The sequence below is a fragment of the Salvelinus sp. IW2-2015 genome, linkage group LG33, assembly GCF_002910315.2.
Source record: "Salvelinus sp. IW2-2015 linkage group LG33, ASM291031v2, whole genome shotgun sequence".
Classification (NCBI taxonomy): Eukaryota; Metazoa; Chordata; class Actinopteri; order Salmoniformes; family Salmonidae; genus Salvelinus; species Salvelinus sp. IW2-2015.
Window position 1 is genome coordinate 8929773 of NC_036872.1, and position 12822 is coordinate 8942594.

General features: G+C 45.5%; 1 protein-coding gene across 1 annotated transcript in view; it reads left to right on the forward strand.

The window, feature by feature from the left end:
* LOC111958102 (BDNF/NT-3 growth factors receptor) overlaps nt 1-11824 on the forward strand; it is a 93116-nt gene extending 81292 nt beyond the window's left edge. Inside the window, exons 18-19 of the mRNA XM_070437099.1 lie at nt 8267-8425; nt 8805-11824. Of these exons, the coding sequence (XP_070293200.1) occupies nt 8267-8425; nt 8805-8990 (345 nt within the window). The 3' untranslated portion in view covers nt 8991-11824. The remainder of the gene's footprint in view (nt 1-8266; nt 8426-8804) is intronic.
* The last annotated feature ends 998 nt before the right edge of the window (nt 11825-12822 follow it).

The following is a 12822-nucleotide window of genomic DNA, read 5'->3' on the forward strand; positions in this document are numbered from 1 at the left end:
TGACTGTTGACATCTAGTGGAAGCCGTAGGAAGTGAAAACCCATCAATATCTCACTGTAATTTCAATGAGAGCTTGGTTGAATATCTGCCACCTCAGAAAAAATCCAAACAGGAAGTGGAACTTCTCAGGTTTTTGCCTGCCATATGAGTTCTGTTATACCCACAGACATAATTCAAAAAGTTTTAGAAACTACAGAGTGTTTTCTATCCAATACTAATATGCAAATATTAGCAACTATGACTGAGGAGCAGGCCGTTTACTCTGGGCACCTCTGTGCACCTTTCATCCAAGCTACTCAATACTGCCCCTGCAGCCATAAGAAGTTAACTAGCATTGAAAAGGTTAATCGATTCTTCTCTAATTAAAAATCTCTCTCCCTAATTTCTGAATTACACTTGTAACGTCAGTAGGCTTTGCTTCGGTGGGGGAGGGGCACGTAGTCTACACACGGTTTTCAGCTGGCAGGCAGACACTGGATTAAGTTTCTGACTGACAGACTGAGGGCTTTGTATAGGTGCTTTGTTACGTTTTTTTTGTGGGACTGGAATAAAAAGGCCAGGAATGTAAAATAACATTATTAAAACCACTTCCCATGCTTTTAAAATAACTTTTCTGTTCTAGAACATTATACATCACTTTCGTTCCCGGTTCTGATTCTGTTCCTCAATTTTTTGTAAAAATATTTTCCAGTTTTCGGTTCTGTTTCCTGAACCTGTTCCAACCCCTGAAACACACACAAACACACTCAAACACACAGTGCTGCTAGGTAACTGTAAAAAAGTTGCAGTCACTAAGATCAGGAGCACAGCATTAATATTTCAAACCACTCCACGTTTTACAATGTGATAAAACAAACAACAATAAATAAATACACTCACTGAATGTTGGCTTCGCCCTCAACCCCACACTGTTCTTGACCATGAATCCATCGCAACATACATACTGTACTTGGAAACTCAAGTGGGGTTTTAGTTATGTGAAAACACTTACAGTGAGTTATGTGGTGAGGAGGCGTCAGGAGCCTTTGAGAAGGCGGACTAGAGATGGAGCCAGATTGGTTTACACAAACAAACACACATACCGGTGATGACTATCTCTTGGCTTTAATGGACTGATAAAGTAAAGGCTACTCTGACGGATAGGAGAGAAGAAGAGACCACGCAGGGCTGAGTGGGCAGCAGACAGCAGTGGCCAACAACAGCTTCCTGTATTGTGCAGTGTCTGGGACGATATGAATGTACTGTAGCTACAGTCCTAAGCATTAATAAGTCCACCTGTACTGAAGCACAGTGGGAGTAACTGCACACGAGGGACAGGGACATACAGTCCATTCAGAAAGTATTCAGACCCCTTCACTTGTTGTTCACTTCTTGTTACTTTAGTCTTATTCTAAAATAGATTAAATTAAATGTTTTCCTCATCAATCTACAAACAATACCCCATAATGACAGTGCAAAAACAGGTTTTTAGATATTTTTATTATGGTATAAAAAACAGAAATACCTTATTTACATAGGAATTCAAACCCTTTGCATGAGACTTGTAATTGAGCTCTGGTGCGTCCTGTTCTATATCGTGGAGCTCCGCCCCATATGGGAGCTCTGCTCCTAGTGGTTTACCCTTCTGCCTAGGCAGCGAATAGCCTGAGAGAAAATTATGCACACACCTGCAGCCAGTGGGAGTACAGGTGTCCCTATGGAAGGGGATGCTTCCCCTCAATCACCCTCCCATTATCTTCAGTGACTTGGACTGGACTGAAGAAGCCGAGAAGAGAAGAGAAGAGAGAGAAGAGAAGAGTAAGATTCAGGACGAACCCGCCGTCGAATTCCAAGTCTCAACATCGTCTATCTCAATGAGCACACCGGTGTTTCTCTTTTAAGAGCTCAGTGTCGCTGCTTCTCTATGACAGCTATGGACTCACACAACTTTTGTTTCGTGTGCTTAGGATCACAGCACACCAGGGGCCTCACCAATCCCCGTCAATGCCTGTGCTGCGCCCTCCTTTCTTGAAAGGAGAGGAAGCAGCGGTGGGCATTTTTTAGGGAGGATTTTCCTCTAGAGGACGCAATGTCAATCTTAGCCTCAGCTTCTGAGGCATTATATGACGGCGCCGCCTCTGGAGATGATGAGGATGTTGGGAAGTGCATGGCTATTTCTCCGGAACACTCCATTACACTGACCGAAACTGATAAAACCCCCCTCCCTCTGGAGACTGCAAGGTTTTTCTCATCCTTGGGCGAGGACAAGACGGGCTCTGACTATTCAGCGGCCCCCTCCTACATCACAGCCTCTCTACGCATTGACTTTCCAGGGCTCGTTGAGAGGGCTGCGAGCCGGTTGGAGATCCAGCTGCCCCCCATTCCCCCCTATCCGGAGGTGGATATGATGGAGGGCGGCCCCTATTCTCGGCCAAGAAGGGCGGCGGAGCCACTGGCTCCTGCCATGCGCTCGCTCGGAAAGTATGTGGAGGGCTCATGGGAGTCACCTTTGACGGCGCGATCTACTTCCCAGGGGATCCCCATGCTTGAGCGCGCCAATGGCTGCGTATCTCGTCCCGGGTTCGAGCTCCTGGCCCTCGTCCAAGAAGGCCACTCTACCCACATCAAAGGACCGACTCACAGCGCAGCTGGTTGAGAAGTCCTTTGTACTAGGGGCCCAGGCTGTAGCAGCAGCGAATAATATTGCCCTACTAGCAGCCTCTCTGTCCCGTCTCACCACGGGTAAGACTGTGCTGTCAGAGGAAGAGATAGAGGAAGCGTTGAGAATTTTCGGCGCCATTCTCAATCTCACTCAAGCGTCGGCTGTGTGTGCGTGGAGGACCACGGCCACTTCGGTAGACGTGGAGTGACACCTTTGGCTGTATTTGACAGCCATGAAGGAGACCGACAAAGCCGTGCTGTTGAACGCCCCCCATCTCTGACGACTGTCTCTTCGGAGTCGCCGTCAAAGAAGCGACAGAGTGTTTTGGGAAGCTGGACGAGGATAGAACGCAATTACACATTCCAGGCTATCACAACGTCAGAGCAGATCTCATGTATTGAGGGGGTCCCCAAGACGAGGAGTGGCATCTGCACCCTGACATTGTTCTCCAAATATGGGAACGGTTCAGGAGAGCCGAGGTGGATATTTTCGCATCACGCATGAACGTGCATTGCCCCCTCTGGTTTTCTCTTCGAGCCCGGGACGAACACGTTTGTGCACGAGCCGTGGCCGAATGTTCTCCGGTACGCATTTCCACCATTGTCCTGCATTCTCCCACTGTTATCCCGAGTGAGAACAGGCAGGCTGTCAATCATATTGATAGCCCCCGATCGCCCAGGGGCTCCTTGGTTCACAGAGATGACTCAGATGCTGCTTTCGCCACCTTGGCCCATTCCACATCGATGGGATGCGATGTCTCAGGCGGGAGGCATGATAGGACAATTGCCCATAATCGGCCAATCACTGATGGTCTGGCATCTGAGAGGGACAGGTTAGAGCGTCGTGGGTTATCTGATTCAGTAATCAGAACCATACAGGGCTCACGTGCTAGTTCCACATCCAGAACTTATGCCAGCAGATGGAACGTGTTTTCACAATGCGGCGCGACAGAAAATGTCGCCATGGCATGCACTGGGCACAAGCGATGGGCACAAGCCTCTCCTCTCTCCGCTCCGCATGACACGCTTAGCCGTAGTCAAAGCGAGCAACAGTGCCGTCTTCAGAGAACATCTTGAGGGGGATTTGATTCAAGAGTTTGAATGGCGGGAGAGCCAGCGCTCACCCGCCACAATTAAGGTGTTCGCAATGGCGATTTCAGCTTGTCATTAGGGGTTTGGCAGAGACACTGTTTTTAGCCACCCTCTAGTGAAACGGTTCCTTTTGGGAACGCGGCGGCTTAGGCGAATGCCTAGAGCCATGCTTCCTCAGTGGGATTTGGCTCTGCGAGACGCCATTCAAACCATTGAATCAAATCCCCCTCAAGATGTTCTCTGAAGACGGCACTGACTACGGCTAAGCGTGTCATGCGGAGCGGAGAGAGGAGAGGCTTGTGCCCATCGCATGTGCCCAGTGCATGCCTTGGCGAACTACGCGGAGCGCACAGCGGCGATTAAGTCATCGCCTCAGCTGTTTGTGTATCATGGTGCAGGTACACTTGGTAGACCACTTTCTAAACAACAAAATTGGCTTTGTGAAGGCATTAAGACGGCTTATGAGGTGGTAGGGCAGCCTTTGCCTCAGTGTATAAGAGCCAACTCCACTCGTGGAGTAGCGACGTCTACTGCTCTTTTCAGAGGAACAGGAGTAGAGGATATTTGTGCAGCGGCGTCATGGTCGTCACCGTCTCCTTTTATCCGTTTCTACCTGTTAGATATGTCTTCTAACTCTCTGGCTCAGTCTGTACTCAGCGTGCCTGATGGAAGGACTTGAGCTAGGAGGAAAAGATGAAGGGCTGTTGGGCATGGTTCCCATTAGGCCTGCTCTTTTCCATTAAGAGAGAGACACATGTCACATGTCTCCAGACTGATATTCAGTGCAGTAGAGAACATGTGTTTTTTGACTCGCCTATCAATGTATCACCGTGTTGGGGCGGAAGGATGAGGGAAATAGTGCTGTAATTGCTAATACACTACTATTGGACCGGTCATTGATTATTGACAGGATATCGAGGTATCATATATCTGCTAGTCAGAGTAGTATGGCCCGTGTTCTGTTTATTTGTATCATAGGCTTTGGTCTTTAGATTGAGTGTGGCAGATTTACTGACAAATCAGTATAATGTGTCCTCTAACCATGGTTCAGTCTGTACTCAGCATAGCTGATGGGAGGACTTGAACTAAGTGGAAAGGATACAGGACCGATGGACTAGTTTCCTTCAGGTCCGCTTTTTCCTGTTAGAGTGACTATGTGACATGACTCTTGACTGAGGGATCAGTACAGTAGAGTCATGCATTCTAACCTGCCCACAAGTCTAGGACTATGTTGGGGCGGAAGGATGAGGGAACTACTATTACAGTGCTATTAGACCAATCGTTGAATATTGACAGAATATTGAAGCATCTACCTGCTAGTTCAGATTAGTATGGCTCATATTCTGTTATCTGCCCACTAGCCATTGACCGTGTCTCCAGACTGAGTAGGGCGGATTGTACTGAGGACGCAGTATATTGTGACACATTGTTTTACGGTACTGTGGGACTTGGTCGCCTCCATTGCCGGGCCAGACCTTTTCATTAGGTGGGAAGTGTTAGGCTCAGGGAGTACATTTTGGAGCGTTTTGGAGCGCCTTAAACCACTAGGTGCAGAGCTACCCTATGGGGGCGGAGCTCCACGATATAGAACGATAATTACCGGAGCTGTAACTCCAGTTCTATGAGTGGAGCAGAGCCCCATAGGACTTAAGGCAATGCCAACCCCCAGTCTCACTGAAGATATTTTTTTCCCTTATATAGGGACACCTGTACTCCCATTGGCTACAGGTGTGTGCATCATTTTCTCTCAGGTTATTCGCTGCCTAGGCAGCGGGGTAAACGACTAGGAGCAGAGCTCCCCTATGGGACTCCGCTTCATTCAGAACTGGAGTTACAACTCAGGTAACTATCGTTTCCATTGATCATTCTTGATGTTTCTACAACTTGATTGGAGTCCCCCTGTGGTAAATTCAATTGATTGGACATGATTTGAAAAGGCATACACCTGTCTATATAAGGTCCCACAGTTGCCGGTCCATGTCAGAGCAAAAACCAAGCCTTGAGGTCGAAGGAATTGTTCATTGAGCTCCGAGACAGGATTGCATTGAGGCACAGATCTGGGGAAGGGTACCAAACAATTTCTGCAGCATTGAAGGTCCCCAAGAACACAGTGGCCTCCATCTTTCTTAAATGGAAGAAGTTTGGAACCACCAAGACTCTTCCTAGAGCTGGCCACACGGCCAAACTGAGCAATCGGGGGAGAAGGGCCTTGGTCAGGGAGGTGACCAAGAACCCGATGGTCACTTTGGCAGAGCTCCATAGGTCCTCTTTGGAGATGGGAAACCTTCCAGAATGACAACCATCTCTGCAGCACTCCACCAAACAGGCATTTATGGTAGGGTGGCCAGACAGAAGCCACTCCTCAGTAAAAGGCAAATGACAGCCTGCTTAGAGTTTGCCAAAAGCCACCTAAAGGACTCTCAGACCATGAGAAACAAGATTCTCTGGTCTGATGAAACCAAGATTGAACTCTTTGGCGTGAATGCCAAGCATCACGTCTGGAAGTAACCAGGCACGTCTCATCACCTGACCAATACCATACCTACGGTGAAGCATGGTGGTGGCAGCTGTTGTTTTTCAGCGGCATTGACTGAGAGACTAGTCAGGATCGGGGGTAAAGTTGAACAGAGCAAAGTACAGAGAGATCCTTGATGAAAACTGCTCCAGAGCGCTCAGGACTTCAGCCTGGGGCGAAGGTTCACCTTCCAACAGGACAACAATGCTAAGCACACAGCCAAGACAACGCAGGCGTGTCTTCGGGACAAGTCTCTGAATGTCCTTGGGTGGCCCAGCTAGAGCGCGGACTTGAACACGATTGACCATCTCTGGAGAGACCTGAACGACCTGAAAATAGCTGTTCGGCGACACTCCCCATCCAACCTGGCAGAGCTTGAGAGGATCTGCGGAGAAGAATGGGAGAAATTGCCCAAATACAGGTGTGTCACGTTTGTAGTGTCATACCCAAGAAGATTTGAGGCTGTAATCGCTGCTAAACGTGCTTCAACAAAGTATTGAGTAAAGGGCCAGAATACTTATGTAAATGAGGTATTGTGTGTAGATTGATGAGGGGGGGAAATGATTTAATCTATTATAGAATAAGGCTGTAACGTAAGTGAAGGGGTCTGAATAATTTCCGAATGCACTGCATTTCAGAAATGTATTTTATTACATGGATTATTGTTAGATGATTACCTGTTTGTCACATTAACCATGTGCCTTGCTACAGCAAGACATTAAACAAACTAGACTTAACCTTTTAGTGCTCAGAACTACAGTATATATAGTGAGCTCCAAAAGTATTGGGACATTGCTTCCTGTAGTTGTTGATTATTCTCTCACGTCGCTGGGGAGGGATCAGCGACATTTGTGAGTTTTCAAGCATGAAATTCTTGTTTCATGTCCTGCCACAACATCTCAATTGGGATTAGGTCTGGACATTGACTAGGCCATTTCGAAACTTCAGATTTGTTGCTTTTTAGCCATTTTCATGTAGACTTGCTACAGTGATTACGGATAATGTTATTAAACCAGTCAGTGTGACCACCATTTGGCTCATGCTGCGTGACACATCTCCTTCGCATAGAGTTGATCAGGCTATTGATTGTGGGCTGCGGAATGTTGTTCCACTCTTCTTCAATAGCTGTGTAAAGTTGCTGGATATTGTCGGGAACTGGAATACGCTGTCGTACACATCGATTCAGAGCATCCCAAACATGCTCAATGGGTGACATGTTTGTTGAGTATGGAGGCCAAAGAACTGGGACAAATTTTTGCTTCCAGGAATTGTGTACAGATCCTTGCGACATGGGGCCGTGCATTATCATGCTGAAACATGAGGTGATGGCAGTGGATGAATGGCACGACAATGGGCCTCAGGATCTCATCGCGGTATCTCTGTGCATTCAAATTGCCATTGATAAAATGCAATTGTGGTCGTTGTCCGTAGCTTATGCCTGCCCATACGATAACCCTACCGCCACCATGGTGCACTCTGTTCACAATGTTGACATCATTAGAGTGGCCTTTTATTGTCCCCAGCACAAGGTGCACCTGTGTAATGATCATGCTGTTTAATAAGCTTCTTGATATGCCACACCTGTGAATTATCTTGCAAAATAGAAATGCTCACTAACAGGTATGTTAAACATTTGTGGCCAACATTTGAGAGAAATAAGCTTTTTGTGCATATGGAACATTTCTGGGAACTTTTTTTTTCTCCAACTCATGAATAATGGGACCAACACTTTACATGTTGCGTTTATATTTTTGTTCAGTGTACTTTAAAGAATTCATCACAACTGGTGACTTGGTACCAAATGAAGCCTAGTTGCACTTGATTCAATGAATTCCAAGGAAATAAACAAGTAATTTGCAGGTCATAAATGTTTAATGACCATTTTACCATTTAATTTGACCAATTATTTAATGACCATTTAAGTAGTTTCACAGCAAATAACTTCACATTTCTGTACCATTCAAATAAAAGGTGTGTACAGCAGAACAGTGTCCAGGCTGACTGTTTGTGTTGGTGTAGGTGGGCGGTCATRCCATGCTGCCCATCCGCTGGATGCCTCCAGAGAGCATCATGTACAGGAAGTTCACCACAGAGAGTGACGTGTGGAGTCTGGGCGTAGTCCTCTGGGAGATCTTCACCTACGGCAAACAGCCCTGGTACCAGCTCTCCAACAATGAGGTCAGTCTCACCTCTCACCTAACCTTAACCCTAACCCTTTGACCATACTCTACCTCCATCCTAGCCTAGGTGCCAGTCTGATTCTGCTCTCTAGCCACCTCCTTATAACAATTCCATGAAGAGGTGGCAAGAAAGCAGAACAGACTACCAGGCTAGGTCCAACCTAACTCCCTAACTGGAATTTTATTCTAAACCCTTACATCCTCTACTTTGGTAAAGCTTTCCAAAGCTTTAGCATAAGCCTATAGCCCCAAGGCACATGCGTAGGTCTGAGAGGATTGGAGAGTAAGAAACGCAAAGACAATTAAATCTGGCATATCGGCTGGCATTCTGACACTAACCCTGTTTATCTGCCCCCCCCCCCCCAACACACACACAGGTGATTGAGTGCATTACACAGGGGCGTGTCCTGCAGCGGCCTCGCTCCTGTCCCAAAGAGGTGTACGACCTGATGCTGGGGTGCTGGCAGAGAGAGCCCCACATGAGACACCACATCAAGGAGATCCACAGCCTACTGCTAAACCTAGCCAAAGCCTCTCCTGTCTACCTGGACATCCTGGGCTGAGCGTGTGTGTGTGTGTGTCATGGCGTGTGTGCGTATGCGTACATGCACGTGGCTGTACAATACAAGAGGGAATGAGTGTGTGCCTGTACGTGTGTGTCTATTGATGCACCTGTCCTTGAGTGTGTTTTAAGCTACGATCAAACTCTTTAAGGCAATCAGAAGATTCCCCAACTGTTCCCTTGTGCCCTCCCCTCTCGCTCTCTCTCTCTTACTTTCTCCCTACTTCTACTCTTTCATGCATCTCTTTACCTACCACCTTCTTCCTGCTCAAGATACTTTAAGAATGGATTGCAGTGGGAAGGCTTCTCCCATCGGCACAAAGGATTTTAAACTGGGGCTAAGTAGTCTACAGTAAATGGCTGAGGGCTCTATACGAGCAGGCAGTGCCATTTTTTTCCAATTGGTTTCTGAAAAACTCCGTCCTTCTGTAAATAAAACCCCTGAGGATGAGAAGAGGCGCCTCCACTGCAGATAGGCTGTTTCTTCTCTGTACATAGAGGACATACATCTACCAGACATCGGACCCCCGCAATGTCCTGCAAAGGGTTGAGATGCGTTGCTCTATGGAAGGAGACATGGAAGCAACCAGACTGTTATTTTCCCCTCATGTCATCAAGTCATGACATAACAAGACATGACAAGATATAGTATTTCCCCTCATGCTGATGAGCAGCAACAAATTACATGCTATTGTATAACTGAAGCAATGGTGAAAGTAAACTTAAAAGGGAGATTTGGGGCTGTTCACCAATGGGTGCTCTTCAGCTCAGTCTGTCTGTTGTCGTTGTCTGTGACTATGTACACGAAAGAGGGTATTTGATACATTTTGGGGGATGAAGATGTTTTAATTCCCATGTCAAGTGCTGATGTCATGTCATTTATCGATTTATGTGTCCAACATACTCGGACAATCCTGAGACAGAGAGTATGAGCAGGATCTGTGTCAGTTGCCCTTTCATGGTCAGTGGTGAGGATCTCCGTTTAGGCGTGGTTGGGTCAACTGTGGTAGAATCCTGGCACACACACATATCCCCTACCCCCTACTACCACACACACTCAAAAGGCTTCTGCAGGAAATTGAATTCTGCATGTTTTATTATTTTAGCCCCACAGTGCTTTAGCGACGGAGCCCCAGCCCTCGTCAGTAATGGTGTAATGTATATTTCATTAAGGAGCTAATGTTGGCCATTAGCACAGTCTCCCCCTCAGACATTTAAGACGTATTGTTTTATGGGAGAGAGGGAAAGGAGATGGGGAAGTGGAGAAGAGGAGAGAAAGACGGCGAGATAGAGAGGAGTGGAGAGAGAGAGAGGGAGGGAGGAGGTCTGAATGTCTGCAGGGAAATAGTGAGATAACATCCATCATAGTGCGGTCGTGTCGGTTTTAGAACCCACAGCTGTTTACTTCACACACCTCGCATTCCTATGGCGGGTTCCTCAACCACACACACACAGACAGACACAGACACCACCCACAAAACCTTCTCTTACACATTCAATATCAACTGTAGGCTCACCTACAGACTTTCAAGATCAAACGCCTACATTATCAAAGACACACAATAAACAGACTTATTGAGATGTAATAACTTCATACTTCAGACTGTTTGAGTATCATGATATTGTCATATGTTTCTGTAACTGATTGCATGTGACTGGTTTGGTCATATCCTCAGTCCTTGATGCTATTGATATTTGTGTTCTTCTTATTTATTAAAAAATTATACATTTTTTATGAGACAAAGTTTCTGAGGTCTAAGTAAATTATTTGGTCTGAATCGGGGCCTGACTCAAATTTAAAGTGATCTAATTTATTATGCTGACAGTATTATGTGCGTGTGCCTCCGAAATAGTGCAATACTTGGGCTGTGGTCAAAAGTAGTGCACTATACAGGGAATAGGGTGTAATTTCAGACGTAGACTGTGTGTGTTTGTTTGGGTCCTTGCACATGCTCTTTGTTACATTTTCCTGCCTGCCTCTTGAAATATACATTAGATCCAATAAGTACCATCCGTTCCACAAAGAGAATGGATGTCTTTCTGTGCGAGAGCAAGTAGAAAATGCTTTACAGGTATTCAATATTGGTTACACAATAATGTTGTGCAATACAAATCAAAATCGTGTGCAACAACCTTCAGTGTGAGAGTAGTTGGCAGTGAAATAACTGCCAGTGTGAGAAAGAGCACTATGCGTCCATCGAACTAAGAAACCACTCTTAAAGCACTTATAGCCTACATGAATTGGCTAAAGTGGGACATGGCAGTGGTGGCGAGTCAGTGAATTGTCTATCAGAGGACTGCACTGGAAGACATTTCTATGTGGCTCTCTTCCATCACTATGGACCCAGTCTGAGTTTCCTCTACATCCTGGTCAAGTTACTGTGACTAATTATGGAGCCTTCCCAGAATCCTTTCTGTTGGAGGTTCAACATTTCCGCCTACCGATAGGCTCTAGGCAATGGGCGGCACCAATCGCAATGCTATCGATCTCTTTGCTAAGAAAATGGACACCTCAAAAAGGACTGACAATCACAACCCTTAACAAGTGAACTGCTGTATAGTTACAAACCGCTCCTCTCTCGAATGTATCTTCACTTTCTTTCTTTCTCTCTTTCTTGTTCTCTCCCAGCTATTACACTGTCCAACTGTGACATCCCTGATGGGTCAGTGAGAGGCGTGTGTATACGACCCATGTGGCTCTGATGGCTTTAGTCTCAGTGCTGTGACTGGAGTTTCTCATAACGTGTGTAATACTAATGTGATCAGCTTCTCTCGATGAACGGACCATTCTGTTGTGATACGGTATCATTAATAAAAGTGTTATGTCTTACGTCATCCTGAGCAGATCTGGTGTCTCTATGTGAATAAGGGAGTGTTAGAGCGATGAGTGTGCGTTGGAGTGATTACGTACAGTAGCCTATAGATCACACTTTAAAAGAGCTATAACTTATGTCTATAAATTAGTGGCCTTTACAAGGCCTACATAAATGCTTCACAAATCAGTTGTAATGTCACAGTAAATGTGATATAACAGGTTCTCACATCTAGAGCGTGATGCATATGCATAAGTTTATAAGCTGTGGCATAGGCTTTATATAACCCTTTATACTGTGACATTTGCTTACAAATGATTTGAGAAGTATGTACAGCACATATCATAAGCATTCACCCCTCTTAGATTTCTTCACTTTTTTATTGTGTTACAAAGTGGGATTAGAATGGATTTAATTGTCATTTTTGTGTCAACAGTCTACACAAAATACTCTAATGTCAAAGTGGAAGTTTAAAGATAAAAAATAAAGCACTAATATACCTTGATTAGATAAGCATTCACCCCTGAGTCAACGCATGTTAGAAACCCCTTTGGAGCAATTACAGCTGTGTACATTTCTAAAGGGCCGATTCAGACTTAGGAATTTACACCTTTCCTACTCACTTCTCAGTATTTGGTATTCAAATGTACCTTATTCAGTCACCTAACACTCTCTGCAGTTGTGGCTACCGTGCTCGCTATGAATAAATATAATTCAGCCACTGACAGCCCTCCCACTTGCTGTCCAACAGTATTTCTCCTGGAGTTTTCATTCAATAGGGTTTTCTGTACATGTATCTTAAGCCATCCCTTTAAATACGGTGTACCTTTAAGTTTGAATTTTGTCGACAGACTCACTAGAATATATCAAGAGAACGGGTTCAGAATATTAGGGATCAATAAAAAAAAAGCCATCTAAATACATATATGCATATTCGTCTCCATTTCAGCACCAATTGGTAGATTTTAAAATATTCTGATCTTGTAGATTATTTATGGTTTAGGGAAGTATTTATGAATC